Genomic DNA, 17,383 nt, shown 5'->3' with positions numbered 1-17,383 from the left:
ACAGACTTGGATTCTTTATATAATTTAATAGACTTTCATGGTTAAGTGTAAAGACCCCAAATGGTCATGTTATATTAAGTTAAAGTGGATTACTTAACATTCAGAATAACTAATACTCATAAATGCTTTGAGAACAAAGTCTTCCAAATTAAAAAAAAAAAAAGATTTTCTTCTATTTTACACTTTCTAGACTTCTGCCTCCACCTTGAATATTCCTTATCACCTCTAGATATTGTCAGGGATAAAACTGATTACTGTGAAAAGCTTGTTTCCCTGACAACAGTAAATGCAACAATCCTTCATTTTGTCCCTTGCCTTGAAATTTAGCTCTATCCCTTTTAATTCTATCAGTTTTTCCTTCATCCTTCATAGGGACTTGGAGTGTTCTACATTCATATCTTAACAAATAAAATATAAAAAGTATATAACAAACTTTAAGCACATAGTATCAAAGTAATAGAACTAGCATTGGCCAGCAACACCATTAAGTATCATTTTGTACAAAGTATGTATAGTTTCATATACAATCACTCTATATCTATCTATACATATAGGAATATATTATTTCTGCCACCATCCAGATATCAGCACCATTATTCAATAGCACCATTCTACTGAACAGATGTTCTATGGGAATATGGGTAACATAGCTGAGAATAATTATCCTCACTAGAAGATGAAATATATGATTGGAGTAGAAATGTTGATGAGTCTGGGACTCGTCCTATCCCTTCCACAAAGATGTCAATGCCAGCTACCAAGTGATGGGGGCTTAGGCTTGTTTTTCATTCCCTTGGTGGAATCTGCACTGATTGATACACAGATGTCCTGTTAGTCTTCTTTATTCCGGGTAAGATTTAGAAACCAAATCAACATCCTCCCTTAGCTTTGGGCTCTAATCAAATCAACTAACTGAATACAGTTGCTCAAGACTTCATATAGAAAATCAATTTATTTGAACAATCCTTGTTAAATTTTAAGGTAATACTAGTATTGTTAAAGATAAAACAGGAAACTGAAGTACATTATTTTACCTGAGGAGTCGAGAATGACTCAAATATTGCTATCTGACTTGCCAAACTCATGGATTAATTCCATTCCACAAATGAAAAAACAGATTATAAATTCCACAAGGGCAGAGAGTGTCTTATTTAAATTTTGTATCTTTTTGAGGGTCTAGCAGAGTGTTTTTACATGTACTTTTCCTGAATTTTTAACCCATTACTATTATTATTTAATAGTTTTAAAATAGGGGGAGCTAGGTGGTGCAGTGAATAGAGCACTAGCCTTGAAGTCAGGAGGACCCGAGTTCAAATCTGATCTCAGACACTTAACACTTCCTAGCTATGTGGCTAAGTCACTTAATTCCAATTGCCTCAGGAAAAAAAAAAAGTTGTAAAGTATATAAATACATATGCATATATATCTGTTATTGATTATATTATTTTATCCATGCTGTAATTATATATATATATATATACACACACACACCTACACACACACACACACACACACACACATATATATATATATAATTATATAGAATGTAAAATTTTTGAGATCAAGGAATATTTAATTTTTGCCTTTGTCAAATCTAGTACATAGTAGAGGGTTATTGAATTTAATTGGAAAAGTATTTATGAAGGACCTACTTGAAGTTTCATTAGTCTTTATTACTGAGGCTTTAGACTTTGTACTATTCACCCCAACCCTTCTTATGAATGCTTGTATTTATTTTGTAAACACTGACAAAAGCTTACAAAAATAGCAGATCTAATCATAAAGGTCTTATTTCAATCCTCTAACATCTAATTCTTCAACTCAAGATTGCAAAGAGAAGACTTAGGGGGATTGGTCAGGGAATAGATTACTTCTTCCACTCTGCTTTCCACTGAACATTGGTCATATAAAGCTTTTCCCTTGGTTTGGATTAAGTGTAAATAGCATAGTGAAAACTTATAAACTATCCTTCTGAGGATGGTAAACAACTCTGAGGGGCAGGTGAGAGGGCAGAGTGCACTCATCAAGGGAAATCAGTAAGATTTCATTGTTTCCTCCAACCACAGTCCTTTGTCTTTGCATGCCTGAGGTAGAATGAAAATTTCAGACCCCTCACCCCCTTTGAGGAGACACAAGACTTTATAGGATTATTCAATTTGGCACCTTTCATAAAAGTTATACCCTGTAAAGAATGGCAGGAATCCATAAAACTAACCTGACTAGGCATCTCACCTTTCTACCAGGTATCAGCACGTATTATAGCTCAACAACATCCATTAGAATAGATGATTATAATAGGATTTTTTTAATTACCCAATTTCAAATGAAACAAAGGAACTGAGACCTCAATAAAATTAACCCAGAGCACAGAACTCATCATGTCTAGCAGGTTGCTGTTGTCTTTGGTAAAGGATGGATTCTTTCCGGCATCAGAGCAGTTTGGATTTTCTGAAGCCATGTTGATTTTTTGGCTGTCGAGACTGCATAGTGTGAGGTTTACCACATGTGTAGCAGCACTGAGCTCTTAAAGTGATGACAGAGCATTTGCCCATCGTTTTCAGTGTCTGGCAGAAAATGGATGTTAGTTTGTCCTTTCTGCAAGGTTGATCTGTGAGGGAGAAAAACATTTTAAAATTATGCTCAGTAGGTAAATGGCTTTATACTGCTGTTAATTTGGCATCTTTATGTTTCTAGAAACTTTTCTGTCGTGGAAATTCACTAAATCTTTCTACTAAAGTTAGGTATAATAGCATCAGCACAAATAAGACTTCAGAGTTTCTATCCTCATGATGTTTAGATCTATTTGGTGACACTGTGTCACATCTATATGTAATCACAATCCAAGGCAATGTATCATAGATGATCTGGATTACTGCCTTGACTTTGTAATTAACTATCTAGGCAAGTTATTTCACTCGTTTCCTCATATGCCCCCATAAGGAGATTAGTTTAGAATTTCAAAGAATCTTCCCCGCTTTAAAATTTTATGAATTGGAATCTTAACAAAAGGCAAGGCACTAAATTCTTTGAACCTATCATTGAAACCTGGCTCTCCCCTAATTACATAATCCCCCTGGCTACTCTTTCTAGTACCAGCTGCCTCATTGGCTCACTGATTGCAGCAAGGTCCCCATTAACACTTCCAACTTCTCCTTTCTCCATCATTTAGTAACCTCTTCTTTGACGTTAATGCTATTCAAATCTACCCATCAAAAACCTGGTAGATGTTGTGAACAGACTTACAGGTTATTTCCCTTCCTTCCTCAACAACTTTGGCACACGGATCACAATTTTTCTCTCCTCCCCAACTCTGTCCTCATACTCAGGGACCTCAAAATGACTCCTCCACAAACATCCTAAACACTCAATTCCTCAAATTGAGTCCTCACTTCCTATGTCCTACTCCTCCACTCCACTTCAACCACATACAAATATAACCATACCCTTGATCTTGTTCATAACCCACAAATGTTCCATGTTCAAGAATTCCAAAATTTCCTTATCTGAGTATAATCTATTGGCTTTTAACTTCTTCCTCTGCTTTCTCAATCTTTGTCCATATACCATATTCTCAAAAACATCTACTTGTTGGTTCTTTTAAAAGCAATCTTTCCTCAACTCTTTTCTTTTCTCCAACTTGACCCCTTTATGAACCAGTTAAACTCTTACATTGTCTTCTTCTCTTGAGTCCTTGATCCCCTTATCCTTTTGACAATTATGCCCTGCCAAGCCTTAGCCTTAGCCTTGGATGACTCCCACCATCTGCATTCTTCACTCTTATACACATGCTGCTAAACAAAGGTGAAGTAAAGAATACAATCATTCTGACTGTATTCATTACAAATTTATGTTATACAACTTCAAGTGGGTCCTCACTTCTGCTAGGCAATCCTTCTATGTCTGCCTTCCTTTAGTCATGGAACAGCAAGAAAGACAGTGTCAAAGATCAAAATGGAAGGGAGTAAGATATAAAATTGGGGGGAGAAGGGAATGTTAAGAAAGGTTTGAAATGCCAAAAATGATTTTGTATTTGTTCCTCAAAGTGGTAGGAAGCCTTTTCTTAATCTTCAGTCTTCTTGATTTCTCTTCAGCCTTTGATACTTTTGATCACCCTTCTTTATTACACTCTTTCTCAAGTCTTTTACCACTCCAATCTACCATCCATTCATTTGCCTAAGTAATTTTTCTAAAGCCCAGATCTGGCCATGTCATTCTCTTTCTCAATAAATTTCACTGTCTTCCTTGCTGTTCCATGACTAAAACACAATGATAATTTTCTTTCCTCATTGCTTATGCTAATTACTTCAATTTATTTTTTCTATTTCTATAGCTAATATTTCTAGTATAGTATTATGTAAGAGAGGTGATAATGAGAATTCTTGCTTTCCTCTTGCTGTATTGGAAAGGCTTCTAGCTTAAATCAATTACAGATGTTTGCTGGTTGTTTTAGATAAATATAATTGATCATTGATCAATTTAATAATTGACCTATTAAGAAAGGTTAATAGACTCTGGTCTTGTAACTGTGCCAGACTTTTCATGGCATTTTAGTTGCTGTATTTTGTCAAGACTTGTCAAGACATTTTGTCAAAATTTGTCAAAAATGATATTCTATTTTTCCCAATTACAAATCAAGAAGATTTTTAGCATTTGTTTTTATCAAAATTTTGAGTTTCAAATTTTTCTCCCTTTTTCTCCTCCCCTTTTCTAAAATTGGTAGGCAGTTTAATATACTTTATTACATATGCTATTATGTAAAATCTCCATATTAGTCACACTTATTAAAAAACACATCAAAAGGAAAAATACCACAAGAAAGAATAAAGTGAAAAAAATGCTACATTCTGAGTCCATCAGTTCTCTAACTACATGTGAATAGCATTTTTCTTTTTGAGTGCTTCTTATTTGTGTGTTGCTAAGAAGAGATGAGACACATCAATCACAGTTGATCATCACATAATGTTGCTGATCTTGTTTACAATGTTTTTCTTGTTGTTCTTATTTTACTTTGCATCAGTTCATACAAGTCTTTCCAGGTTTTTGTGAAATTTATTTCTTCATTTTTTTTTTTTGCACAATAGTATTCTATTATATAAATTCACATACCACAGCATGTTCAGACATTTCCCAATTGATGGGTATATCTCAATTTCCAATATTTTGCAACCATGAAAAGAGTTGTTCTAAATATTTTTGTACATGTAGGTCTCTTTAATTTTTTTAAAAAAATGATCTCATTGGGATATAGATCTAATAGTGCTATTGCTGAGTCAAAGGGTTTTTCTGCATCTATTAAGATAATTATATGATTTCTGTTGGTTTTGTTATTGGTGTGGTCAATTATTTTGATAATTTTTCTAAAATTGAATGAACCTGGAGGTTTTGATATAACATTCCACCTAAATTACCATAATCTCTTGGCTAGAATTTTATTTAAAAATTTTGCATCAATACTTATTAGGGAAATTGGTCTAAAATTTTCTTTCTCTGTTTTGACTTGTACTAGTTTAAGTATTGGCATCATAAAAGAAATTTCACAGAACTCCTTCTTGACTATTTTTCTAAATAGTTTATATGGTATTGGGATTAATTGTTTATAAATATTTGGTGGAATTAGCTTGTGAATACATCTGGTCCTAGAGAAATTCAGTGATGGCTTGTTCAATTTCTTTTTCTAAGACTGGTTTAAGTTTTAATATGAGTAATTTCTATTTTTGTAGATATCCATTTCATTTAGATCATCAAACTTATTAACATGAAATTGAGCAAAATAACTCCTAACAATTTTTTTTCTAATATGTCTTTTATAATATCTTCAAAGCTGTTCTGTTTTTGGTTTTTTGATCATAGCTTTCAAGTAGTCCAAAAATTCTTATATTATCTCTGCTGTATCTTTCTAAATCAGTTGTTTTTCCAATGACAAATTTCACAAATTTTTCTATTTTTCCCTTTTTTATTTGTTATTTGTTATTTTGATGTCTCATAGAATACTTAGCTTCCATTTGCCCAATTCAACTTCTTTCTTTTGCTTTCCACAATTACATTTCTCTCCCACACCTTAATTTTATTTTTGAGATACCATCCCTTTATATTTAACTCATACCTGTGCCTTTTGTTTATATATACATCTTTTAATTGCCCTAATAATGAGAAAAGTTTTATGAAGTACAAGTATCAACTTCCCATGTAGGAACATAAAATGTTTAACCTTTTATTAAGTCTCTTATGAGTTCTCTTTTCTGTTTACCTTTTTATGCCACTCTTCATTCTTGTATTTGAAAGTCAAATTTTCTATACAACTCTGGTCTTTTCATCAAGAATGCTTGAACATCTGCCATTTCATTGAATATTCATTTTTCTCCTGAAGGATTTTACTCAGTTTTGCTGCATAGATATTTCTTGCTTGTAATCCTAGTTCCTTTGCCCCCCAGAATATCATATTCAAAGCCCTTTAATGTAGAAGTTGATAAAATTTTTAAGCTGATCATAGTTCCACAATACTTGAATTGTTTCTTTCTAGCTTCATGTAATAGTTTCTCCTTGACCTGGGAGATTTGGAATTGGGCTATAATATTCCTGGGAGTTTTCAACTAGGGATCTCTTTCAGAAGGTGAGTAATAGGTTCTTTTGCTTTCTATTTTACTTTCTGGTTCTAGAATATTACCACAACTTTTCTTGATAATTTCTTGGAAGATAATGTCTAGCTCGCTCTCTCTCTCTCTCTCTCTCTCTCTCTCTCTCTCTCTTTCTCTCTCTCTCTCTCTCTCTCTCTCTCTCTAGATCATGGCTTTCAGATAGTCCAATAATTTTTAAATGATCTCTCCTGGATCTATTTTCCAGGTCATTTGTTTTTCCAATGAGTTATTTTACATTGTTTTGGGTTTTTTTTTTATTCTTTTAATTTTGTTTTATTGTTTCTTGATTCTTCATAGAATCACTGGCTTCTATTTGTTCAATTCTGTTTTTTAAGAAATCATTTTCTTTGGTAACCTTTTGTAACTCTTTTTCCCATTTGGACAATTTTTCTTTTCAATGAATTTTCCCACCTCATTTGCTTTTTTGTACCTTTTTTGCCATTTGGCCAATTCTAATTTTTTAAAGATATTAATTTCTTCAGTATTTTTTGTGTATTTCTACAATTATCATGCCTTTTTTTTTTGGCATCACTTATTTTTCTGCCTAATTTTTCCTCCACCTCTTATTTGATTTTCAAAATCCTTTTTAAGTTCCTCCATGGCCTAAGACTAGTTCATCTATTTCTTGGAACCTTTGGATGTCAGAACTTTGACCATCTTATCTTCTCTTACGTGTGCATTTTAGTCTTCCTTATCATCATAGTAACTTTCTATGGCCAGAAATGTTTCTCTTGTTTGCTCATTTTCCCAGCCATTTTTTGTTTTTAGCTTTTTGTTAAAGTAGGGCCCTGCTCTCATGGAGGGAGGATACACTGTCTCAAGTTTCAGGGGGTTTATGTAGCTATTTTCAGAGATCCTTCTAGGGACCTATAAGTTTCAGTTCTTCCAAAATGGTATGAAAAAAGAAAAGATGTGTTTACTACTCTCCTGGCCTATGAGCTCTGTGAGTGACCACACACACTCTTTTATGTCCTGAAAGGGACCCTGCTCTACTGTGGCTGCAAGCTTTGGTGTGCTAGTGCTTCTCACCCTAATAATGCTACATAGGACTGCAACTCAGAACTGAGGATGGGCAAAGCAACACAATCCTACCTCAGTGCTAGCAAAGAGACCCCTGCAATCTCCTTCTCATCAGTTATTTGACCCCTTTATTCTCTGTGCTGAGAGTTTTGGAAAGTGGCAGCTGATGATGATGATGATCAAGTGGCTCACAAAACCTGCTCCTGCTTTACTGGGGCTGGATCTGAACTGGTAGTCTTCACTAGTTATGCTTCACTCTCACTCAGGTGTGACAGACCTTTCCTGCTGAAATTCTAAATTTGTCCTTGGGAAATTATTTCATCTCATCCTTTTTTGAGTTCTATTCCTTCAGGAATTGTTTCATTGCATTATTTAAAGGCGTTCAAAGGGGCTATTTTAGGGAGCTATTTTCCTTGATAAATTTTTGTAAATCTTTTTCCATGCTATTGATTTCTTTTCATGATTCTCTTATATTACTCTCATTTCTCTTCCCAACTTTTCTTCTGCTTCTCTAAATTGCCTTTTAACTCTTTTTAAAGCTCTTGCAAGAATTCTTTTTGAGCCCAAGACCAAATTATGTTTTTCTTTAAGGCTTCACATGTAACCATTTTGATAATACTAACTTCTTCTAAGTTTATGCCTTAATCCTCCCTGTCACCACAGTAACTTTTTATAGTCAAGTTTTTCTTTTCTTTTTTACTCATTATTCTACCTTTTTGTGACTTTGCTGTTTTTCTATGAGAGTTGGGCTCTGGTCCTACGATTGCACCAGAACTTTTTGGGCTAAGGATCAAGATCTTACTGCTGGATTTTACTGGGCTTTAGGTACTTAAAGCTTAGCTGCTTGCTTTCACTGGCTTGTATGCGGGGGTGAGCTTCCACTGGGTGTGGAGTTTAGTTGTTGGTCTGTTCCAGAGAGGAGGTTCTGCTCCTGAGTTGCTATGGAAACAGGATCTGTTTGTTGATAGACCCTGGGGACTGGGTCCTGCTGTTAACCTAGCATGATGGGGAAGAGTGGGCTTCACTACTGGTCAGCAGTGAGGTCTTTCAAGTTGCCTGTGTGGTTTGCAGGAGGGTGAGGAAGCTTCACTGGTGGATTGTTCTGCATTTGGAACCTTTCAGCAAGTCCCTTGCTGTGAGGCTGGTTGCTACTTCTGCTGCCCTTGAACCTCACTCCTCTCCCACTGTAGGGAGACAGGCTTTTCCTACCATACTGATAAACTGCTTACTTGATCCTAGATCAATTTTGAGGCAGTTTTTAAGTTGTTTGGAGGGGAATTTACAAGGGCTTCAGAGGGTTCCTTCCTCACTCTGCCAACTTGGTACCAGAAGTCATACATACATACATACATATGTATGTGTGTATATCTAGCTCCAATCTAGTTTCTAGCTTTATGTTTCTCTTATTTCTACTTGGTGATACATTTAAGCTAACCAGATTACACAGCTTCCTTGAAAAAAAATTTTTTTCTTGACTTCATTTTGCCATTGCCTATCACTAGGATGCCTTCTCTCTATTTAAACCTTTTAAAATCATACTTTAGCTAAGTTGTTATTTGAATACCTATCAAATTCTACTTTCTTTGAACCCTTCCCAGATCTTCTAAGCTGGAAATAGTCTCTCTTATCTCTGACCTTTAAGAACAATTTGTATCTCTATTACATATATCATCTCTTACATACTTTCTACTTTTGCTTTGTAGTTACTTTTATATACATCATATCAACTGGCTAGATTGTAACAACTTTAAGGATAGGGTCAATTTTATTTTTGTTTCAGCATAGTGCCTTGAATGTGATAATATTCATTACATTTTGTTGAATTTAATTGAATAGGTATTCAGTAGAAGCTTTTCATCTTAAACCTGGAGGAAATTTATGCTATGCTTAAAAAAAAAAAACAAACAAACCTGTAAAGGACTTTAGAGAACATCTAATCTCATTTTTAAAAAATCTATTTCATTTAACAACACGGATCAGTTAGGTTCAGTGTTATGGAGTGGAATTAACAGTGGATCTTACCAACCTTTTTACTTTTTACATTTTCCTTCCCTTATCTATTCCCCAAACAAGGCACTCTTGTCTCCATTAAATTGCCTAATCCCCACTGAGAATGTTCTCCTTCCTTAACTCTCTGTTTCCTAGCTTTCTTCAAATTCAGCTAAAATTCTATCTTCTACAAGAAGTCTTTTCCAAATTTTCTAGCACTTTTCTTCTGGTTATATTCTATTTTTCCCATATATTATTTGTACACAGCAGTTCACATGTTGTTTATCCATTATATTCTTGAAAGCAATGACTACTTTTTGCCATTCTTTGTATCTGCAGTGCTTAGCACAATACTAGAACATTGTAGGTGCTTTAGAAATGTTTATTGACCAACTACTATGGGTTCAAATCTTGATTCTGCCACTTATTACCTGAGAACTTTGTGCAAGGCTCTTTATCTAGATCTTACTTGACTCACCTGTAAAATTAGAAAATTGGACTAGAAGATTCTTAAGGTCCCCTATATCTTTGAATTTCATGACCTCTTCTAATTTAGAGAGATGATGCAATACTTATAATTAATAAACTTCTTACACAAGAGAACGTTCTTTTAGATTTTGTTGGAATGACTGCCAGAACCCAGCTTATCATTTTGCTGTTGTCATTTTTCCTTGCACAGAGCAAAGGTCACTGAGGGTTCCTGAAGAAAATCACTTTCATAAACCAGGCCAATATCCAGGAACATCTTGTAAATGGACCAGTTAATTAAATGGGAAAATTGAAGCAGTGTGTTTTCCAGAAGCCTTGGACAGAATTTCTTCCTTTAAAAAAAGGCATTAAGCTCAAAAATGCCTTGTTTTACAAACAGCTCATCACTACATTCACTGTGATCTCTTTATATTGCAATGTTTCCTCTGTAGAGCTGCCAGAATCTCATTGTCTTTACTATTGAGAAGTTTGTTTAGAAGAACATAAAGGATAAGAACTGAGTCCTTCAATTGCAGAGACCTTCTTTCACTAGCCTTTCTTTCTGAAGTCAATAAACAATCACATTTGTATTGAAAATCCACTGCTGGCAAGAAGGAACCTTCCTGAAAGATCACTAACAGAGTGGGGAGAATGTAGAATCTGGTGTTCAAAGAGGACAAAGATTGATTTCCATTTGTGAGGCTAGCTTCAGGACCTTGGACATCTCAATCCTAACCTTAACCCTTAACATCTTGCATAGCAATTTCTTTGTTAATGACCTCACAGAATTTGATGTGAGTTTCAACCGAGGTTATTTAGGTCAAGTTCTTACAATTTCCCTCTATATGACATGTTGCACATTCCCAAAAGAAAGATGATAAACATAAAATGCAAAATAAGAAATACTTTTTCATATGGTCAGTGTGAGGAATTTGTTTTGCTTAATTCTGCATATTTCAGGACTTTGTTGTTCTTTTCTGATAGGGATGGGAGTTAAAAATAAAGTAGGAAAAAAGAAAGAATTTTTAAAAGGGGGAATCATTATGGCCTCTTCTTTTAAAATGCAGAGAAAAAAACAAGAAAGATTGTCAGAAAGAAGCAGACACAAGCAGGAATAGCTTTCTTTCTTTCTTTTTTTTAACTTATTGAACTAACTATAAGAAAAAAAAAACAGAATAGAAAAAAGAAAGGCAGAAAAGGAAAATAAAACAAAATAGTAGTATGTGCCCAGCAGAACATTAGGAGGAATTCAAAATATACGACAATAAATTTCCATTTCAATAAAACATATATAATAATAGAAGAAATTATATTCATGAGTGTCAAGCTTTTCTTTGCTTCCTTATAGGTTATTCTTTGTTCTTTGCTGAGCACTTTTTCTTTTTCTTTTTTCCCCTTTCATTCTACCCCCCACCTCTTCCAAGGCTGCAGTTAAGATATATTTTTATATACAGACATATCCATATATACTCATATACATTTATATGCACGTGCATTTACCACCATATGTAAACATGCAAGGCATGATATGCTTCAAAAGAAAAATAAATGAGAGTACTGAAGTTTAATCCACAATTCTTTTTTTCTGTTCCATTATATAAATGTAAACAACCATTTTATTTGGTGTTTATCAAGTTCAAAATAAAGATATATTACCTTAAACCAAAAGGAATAACATTAAAATAATGTATATCGAATATACCAGTGAGTTGTTGGCCCCCAAATAAATAAGGCTCATTCATGCATTGCTTCCCACTTCCACACAAATAGGTGCTTCAAAATCATGGTAGCAAAAAAAGAGCATTCGATTTAGGGTCAGGAAACCTAGGACTGAATCCTGGTTTTTCTGCTTATTTTCTATGTGCTTTTGGGCAAATCACTTCATTCTAAAATGAGAGTACTAAACTAAATGACCTCCATACTCCTTTCTTGTCCTAAAATTCTAAAAGCCTTTCTCCCCCTACAAAACAGTAGAAATATCATCAGGGATGTTATCAGTTTAGCAAACATCAGGGAACACTAGTTATGATTACCTGATCTAGCAATGTGCTAGGTACTATATAGAGCAATTTTAGAATTCCCTTTCAGAAGCTCATAACTGTTTGGAACAGTATACTGTGACAATATGACTACTTCAAGATGCCAAAGTAATCAGACATCATAAGATTTTTGTAGTTATCTAGCAATATAATGCCAACTCATAAGTATAAGCAAATAAATGCATTTATGGAGTTGGTATAGAAGAAAGTAGAGAAAAGAAAGGGTGAAAGGTTGATTACAGATCTACTTCCTTCCATTTCTAGCCCCACACCTACATTATTTACTTATCATCTAAACCACAAAATCTACTATTTTATGACACATTGCTTTTTAATTGTTTTCTACATATTTCACATGCTATCTTCCTCAAAAGCTAGAGCCACTTTAGGTTAAAAAAAAAAGTCAAGTTTTTCTTTTGTACCCCCAATACTTTTAATTCAAGTTGCTACTTATCCAAGTCTGCATTCATTTAGCTGTCTACCTACCTTAAAAAGTCATTTTTCATTCAGGAAAGAGTCTTTGGAGATGGGCAAATATTCAAGACCTTGAAGAATAAATGTCTAATGGTAAAATGTTCAAACAGATGACAAGAAATGAGGATAAATTTATTGGAAGATGAATTCACTACTTGGCAAAAAACTGCTGGGAAAATTAGACAGCAGTTTGGCAGAAATTAGGTTTAGATTAGTATCTCCCATCATGTACCAACATAAGCTCCAGATACATGACCTAGATATAAAAGACCACATGATACATGACCTACATATAAAAGATCACATGATAAACAAATGAGAAGAGCAAAGAAGAAAATTTTGGATCTAGGGATAGAGGGGAAATTTTATGATTAAATAAGTGATGTGATCTCACAAGATTGAAAAATTTTGTACAAATATATCTAATGTAGTGGAAATTGGAAGAAAAACAGGTAATTGGAGCAAATTTTTGCCATAAGTTTCTTTGAAGTCTCATTTAAGATATATATATATATATATATATATATATATATATGAATGATAAACTTCATTCAAATTTTCAAAACTATGAGCTGTTCTCCAACAGATAAATAGCCAAAGGATGGGAAATATAGTTTTCAAAGAAAGAAATACATATATCAATAATCATATGAAAAATGGTCAAAATTATTAATAACTAAAGAAATGCATATTAAAGCTACCTTGAGATTCTGTCTCATGAGTTCACAATCATCAGATATGCAAAGATGACAAAAGAAGAAAATGACAGATGGAGGAACTATGGGAAAATAGATACACTAGAGCATTGGTAGTATAGCTGTGAATTGTTCCATTCATTCTGGAGAGGATTTTAAAACTATGTCCCCCCAAATAACTAAATTCTGCATACTTTTCGATCTAACTATACCACTACTAAGTCTATAACAACAATTACTCCATCCTTCCCTCAGCAAAGAAATCAAAGCAAAAGGTATCACCCTTTTCATAGTAGCCAAAAATTAGAAACCTCTTAGGGAATGGCTAAAGAAATTGTGGTACATTCACATAATACAATATTATTGTGCCAAAAGAAATGATGAATGGACAATTTTGAAGGAAAGTGAAGATTTTTTGCATGTGGAGCCGAACTAGGAGAACAATTTATACTATGAAAAATTAAAAAGCAAAACAAGTTTGCAAGATTAAAATGCTGATCAAAGCACTGATAAAACCAATTAAAAAATACTGAAATGTATCACTCCTTACTTGATAGAAAGATGATGAACTTGAAGTCAAGAAAGACATACATTTGTGGACATGGCTAATGTAGAAATTTGTTTTGTCAGACTATGAAGGTATATATTAAAAGCTTTGCTTTTCAGAGTTTTAAAAAAATTCTCAGTAGTGGTGACAGATTAATAAAAATAATTTGTTACTTAAAAAGTTAAAAAAATTAAAAGGATGACTAGAAATTGGTCAGTTTTTTGAAGGGGCCTTTGTTTATGCCCTTCAAATCATACCATGCAGATGGCTGCCTGTTTGCAAAGCTAGTCCTATATTCTAATTATCAAAAAATTTTCTCTTTGGTTTGTTCAAGTTACAGTGCCTATCTTTATCAAATTTGAATGCCATTTGAGCTGATGATCTCTGGAAAAGTGAATGAGGACTTGCCAGGCTGCTCAAAGGCCCAGGGTCATTTGTAAGTAGAAAGCCCTTTGGCATAGTGGAGTTAGGTGGTATGGCCGCGGTAGATCAAGGAGGATGGGGTAGAAGAAGAAACATTTATACTGGCTTATATTTAGGATCCTGAATCCCAAACCTATGTTTCCCCGCTCATCAAAATAATTAATCAAGAGGCCAAGTACTTTAATTGCATCAGCTCTCTCCATTATTTGAAAACAATAAAGGTTTGTACTATTCCTCATCCAACTGAATACTTGTCCTTTGCTAAACACAATGCTTATAATCAGTACTATATGAAGGCAGAATCCCAATTTGCCTCTAGCTCATAAAGTATAAAATGGATTTAGAAATTTAAAGGGATAGTCACCAGTCTACTTCCTCAGAGCATGTTTGGGACATTCTCTGTGGAGATGAAGCTGAAAAGGGAACATGACATAGAGAAAAAAGAACGTTGGATATTTAGACAATCCAAATCTGCTACTTAGTAGCTTAGCTATTGAAACTACAGACAGCTAAATCTGAAGACTCAATTTCTTCGTCTATAAAATGGGACTAGCTAATATCTACATCACTTCAAGGCATGTAAAGCACTTTTTACATGCGTGACAATAACTGCAGGGATAAATACTAAAGGCATTGTTATCTTCATTTTATAGATGGGGAAATGAAGCTCAGGTTATGTGATTTCTTCCTGAACAACTGGAAACTGTGGTTCAAACAGTGGAATTAAAATTAAGTCTTTCTAATTTTAAGTCTAGAGATTTACCAACCATGTCATACTACTACAATGTGATAATCAGAATTTTCAGGCTTTGAAACCATGCTTTAGCTAAAGTCTTCTCCTGGAGCCTCCCTTAACACCTGGAACATTCATCTACCTCTCCAGCTTTCTCCCAGTGGATTGTCACTCCAGTACTCTGGCCCCCTTCCCTCATTGGCAAATTTCTTCTGGGGACTCCATTTTAGGAAGGGCCCAGACCAACCAATTTTCTTACCCATCTTCATTATGTTTTATGCTTTTTTGACTTCCACACCATGTCCTTGTGTGGAGATCTTCATGCACACATCACATCTCCCTTCCTCTTTACAATTCCCTTTTTCAACCATTAGAATGGAAGCCCCTAGAGAACTTAGTCTGTCTTTATTTTTTTCTTATATTTGTGTCCCTTGGGCATAGCACATGCCCAGCATATGGTAATTGCTTAATAAATACTTATTGGTTTCCCTATAATATTACTGGATTATGTCCATAACACCATTGTTATGAGAATCAAATGAGAAAATGTTCACAGAATGCTGAAGGGGGTACATCTTCCAAAGGAAATATACCAGTAATCCTAAGGTCCTCTGACTTTAGAGTCTATTGTTCTAATAATGTGTCTGTCAATAATTAAAATCTTCTGGCCTTATGATAGTCCTACAAACCTTGCTGACTATGAGATAGATAATTTGGTGTTAACCAGGATTATCTATCTGGTCAGTGATAACTAAGTTCCTGAGACAAAAATGAATATACCACTTCTCAGTTCTACTTCTGGGCCATAAAATTAGCATATCAGTAACATGAATAGCCAGATCTCTGTCTTTTCCTATAAATTTGTCTTCTTACTGCTGCTGCTTTGCTAAATTCTTTTGGAACTTAGCCTGTTTCAATTGGCATTACAATTATAATAAACTTTGTCCCCTTGCCTTGGAGATGGGTTCAAGCCTACAAATTCTTTTGAAATATCTTGTGACACTGATCTGCAGGTCCAAGCTTTTGGGGTCTCCTTTTGAATCTCAACAATGCTATTTAAATGCAAACACTTAAAAAAAAAAAAAAAAACTTTACCAATAACCTACAAAGCTCCAAGAAGGGAGATATATTATATAATTATTTCCCATAATGTTTTGCTTATCAGATTGTAAAGATACATTTTTAGATGAAAAATAGAAATTATTCTCTAGAAGCAATATTACTAGTGAAGAAATCTCCTTCTTGTTTAAGACTGGCTTCACACAGATTTTCTAAGCATATTTGGAGGAGAAGAAAGGGATACTAAGTGGTAAGAAAGAGCTTCTGAGTCCCAAGAGTCCTAAATTTCCTAAGACACTAAAAGGTTGATGAATGTGATATTGAACAATCCTTATCTTGACATCATGGAAGTAGCCATTTGCTGGCTACTTGATTACTGGATTGTATCTCTGTTTTTGTCCTTCATTCTGGAAGAAGACCATGACATCAGGGAGGTGATGTCATGACATGCAAGTGAATTGGATTTAAGTGAGGGAGAGCTGTACACAGCAAGAAGATGCTGGGTAATTAATTACTCAAATACATATAGACATCTACAAGAGAAAGAATAATTTAGTCCCAAACTTCCTTGCTCAAAATTGTTCTGGTGGTTATTTGGCATGAAAACACAGTTTACTAGGCTCTGGGCATTCTTATTTTTGTCTTGCAATCTCTAAGACCTATGACAGTTTCTCAGATAATAATTAGGAATGCTCAAACTTAATAGAAATACATTTATAATATAAAATATTAATTTTATAATTATTAATTATAATAAATATAAAAATAAAAATAATAATATAATAAAAATATAAAATAATATATACAGCAGAATCAATTTTACATATGTACACATGACACATATATACATATATGTATAAATATTGAAATTAATATGCTTCAAAAACATGACATTGTAATACACAAAAACAAAATGGTGAGAAATTATAAACTAATATGGATGGATTTTAAATTGGATATTACATTTAACACAATAGGAACAAAACTGAGTTGCTTATTTATAACCCTAACTAAATTTCTTTTGTTTTCTTACATTTAAAAATGTTTCACATATATTTTCTTTCCTGTCTTATTTTTCTGTATTATTATAATTTATCACTGATATCCTTTACCATACCATTCTCCTCATCCCAAAACAGTAGCCCTCCCAAATAATAAATATAGTTAAGTAAAACAAACACACACATTGGATGTTATGAAAATATACATCCTCAAAGGGAAGCAAGATGGCAGACTAGCAAGAAGTAGTATAAAACCAACTTGTCTTCTAATTCCTTCAAATAGATCTAGAAAATGCACTA

General features: G+C 33.9%; 1 protein-coding gene across 1 annotated transcript in view; it reads right to left on the bottom strand.

Moving 5' to 3' along the window:
• Positions 1-1,505: 1,505 nt before the first annotated feature.
• Positions 1,506-17,383, bottom strand: part of ADAMTS12 (ADAM metallopeptidase with thrombospondin type 1 motif 12) — a 482,021-nt gene continuing 466,143 nt past the window's right edge. The window contains 1 exon segment of the mRNA XM_051969545.1: positions 1,506-2,608. Within this exon segment, the coding sequence (XP_051825505.1) occupies positions 2,430-2,608 (179 nt within the window). The 3' untranslated portion in view covers positions 1,506-2,429.

The sequence above is a fragment of the Antechinus flavipes genome, chromosome 1, assembly GCF_016432865.1.
Source record: "Antechinus flavipes isolate AdamAnt ecotype Samford, QLD, Australia chromosome 1, AdamAnt_v2, whole genome shotgun sequence".
NCBI classification, from domain to species: Eukaryota; Metazoa; Chordata; class Mammalia; order Dasyuromorphia; family Dasyuridae; genus Antechinus; species Antechinus flavipes.
Note: the sequence above shows the minus strand (reverse complement) of the source record. Positions and strands in the feature narration are given on the sequence as shown.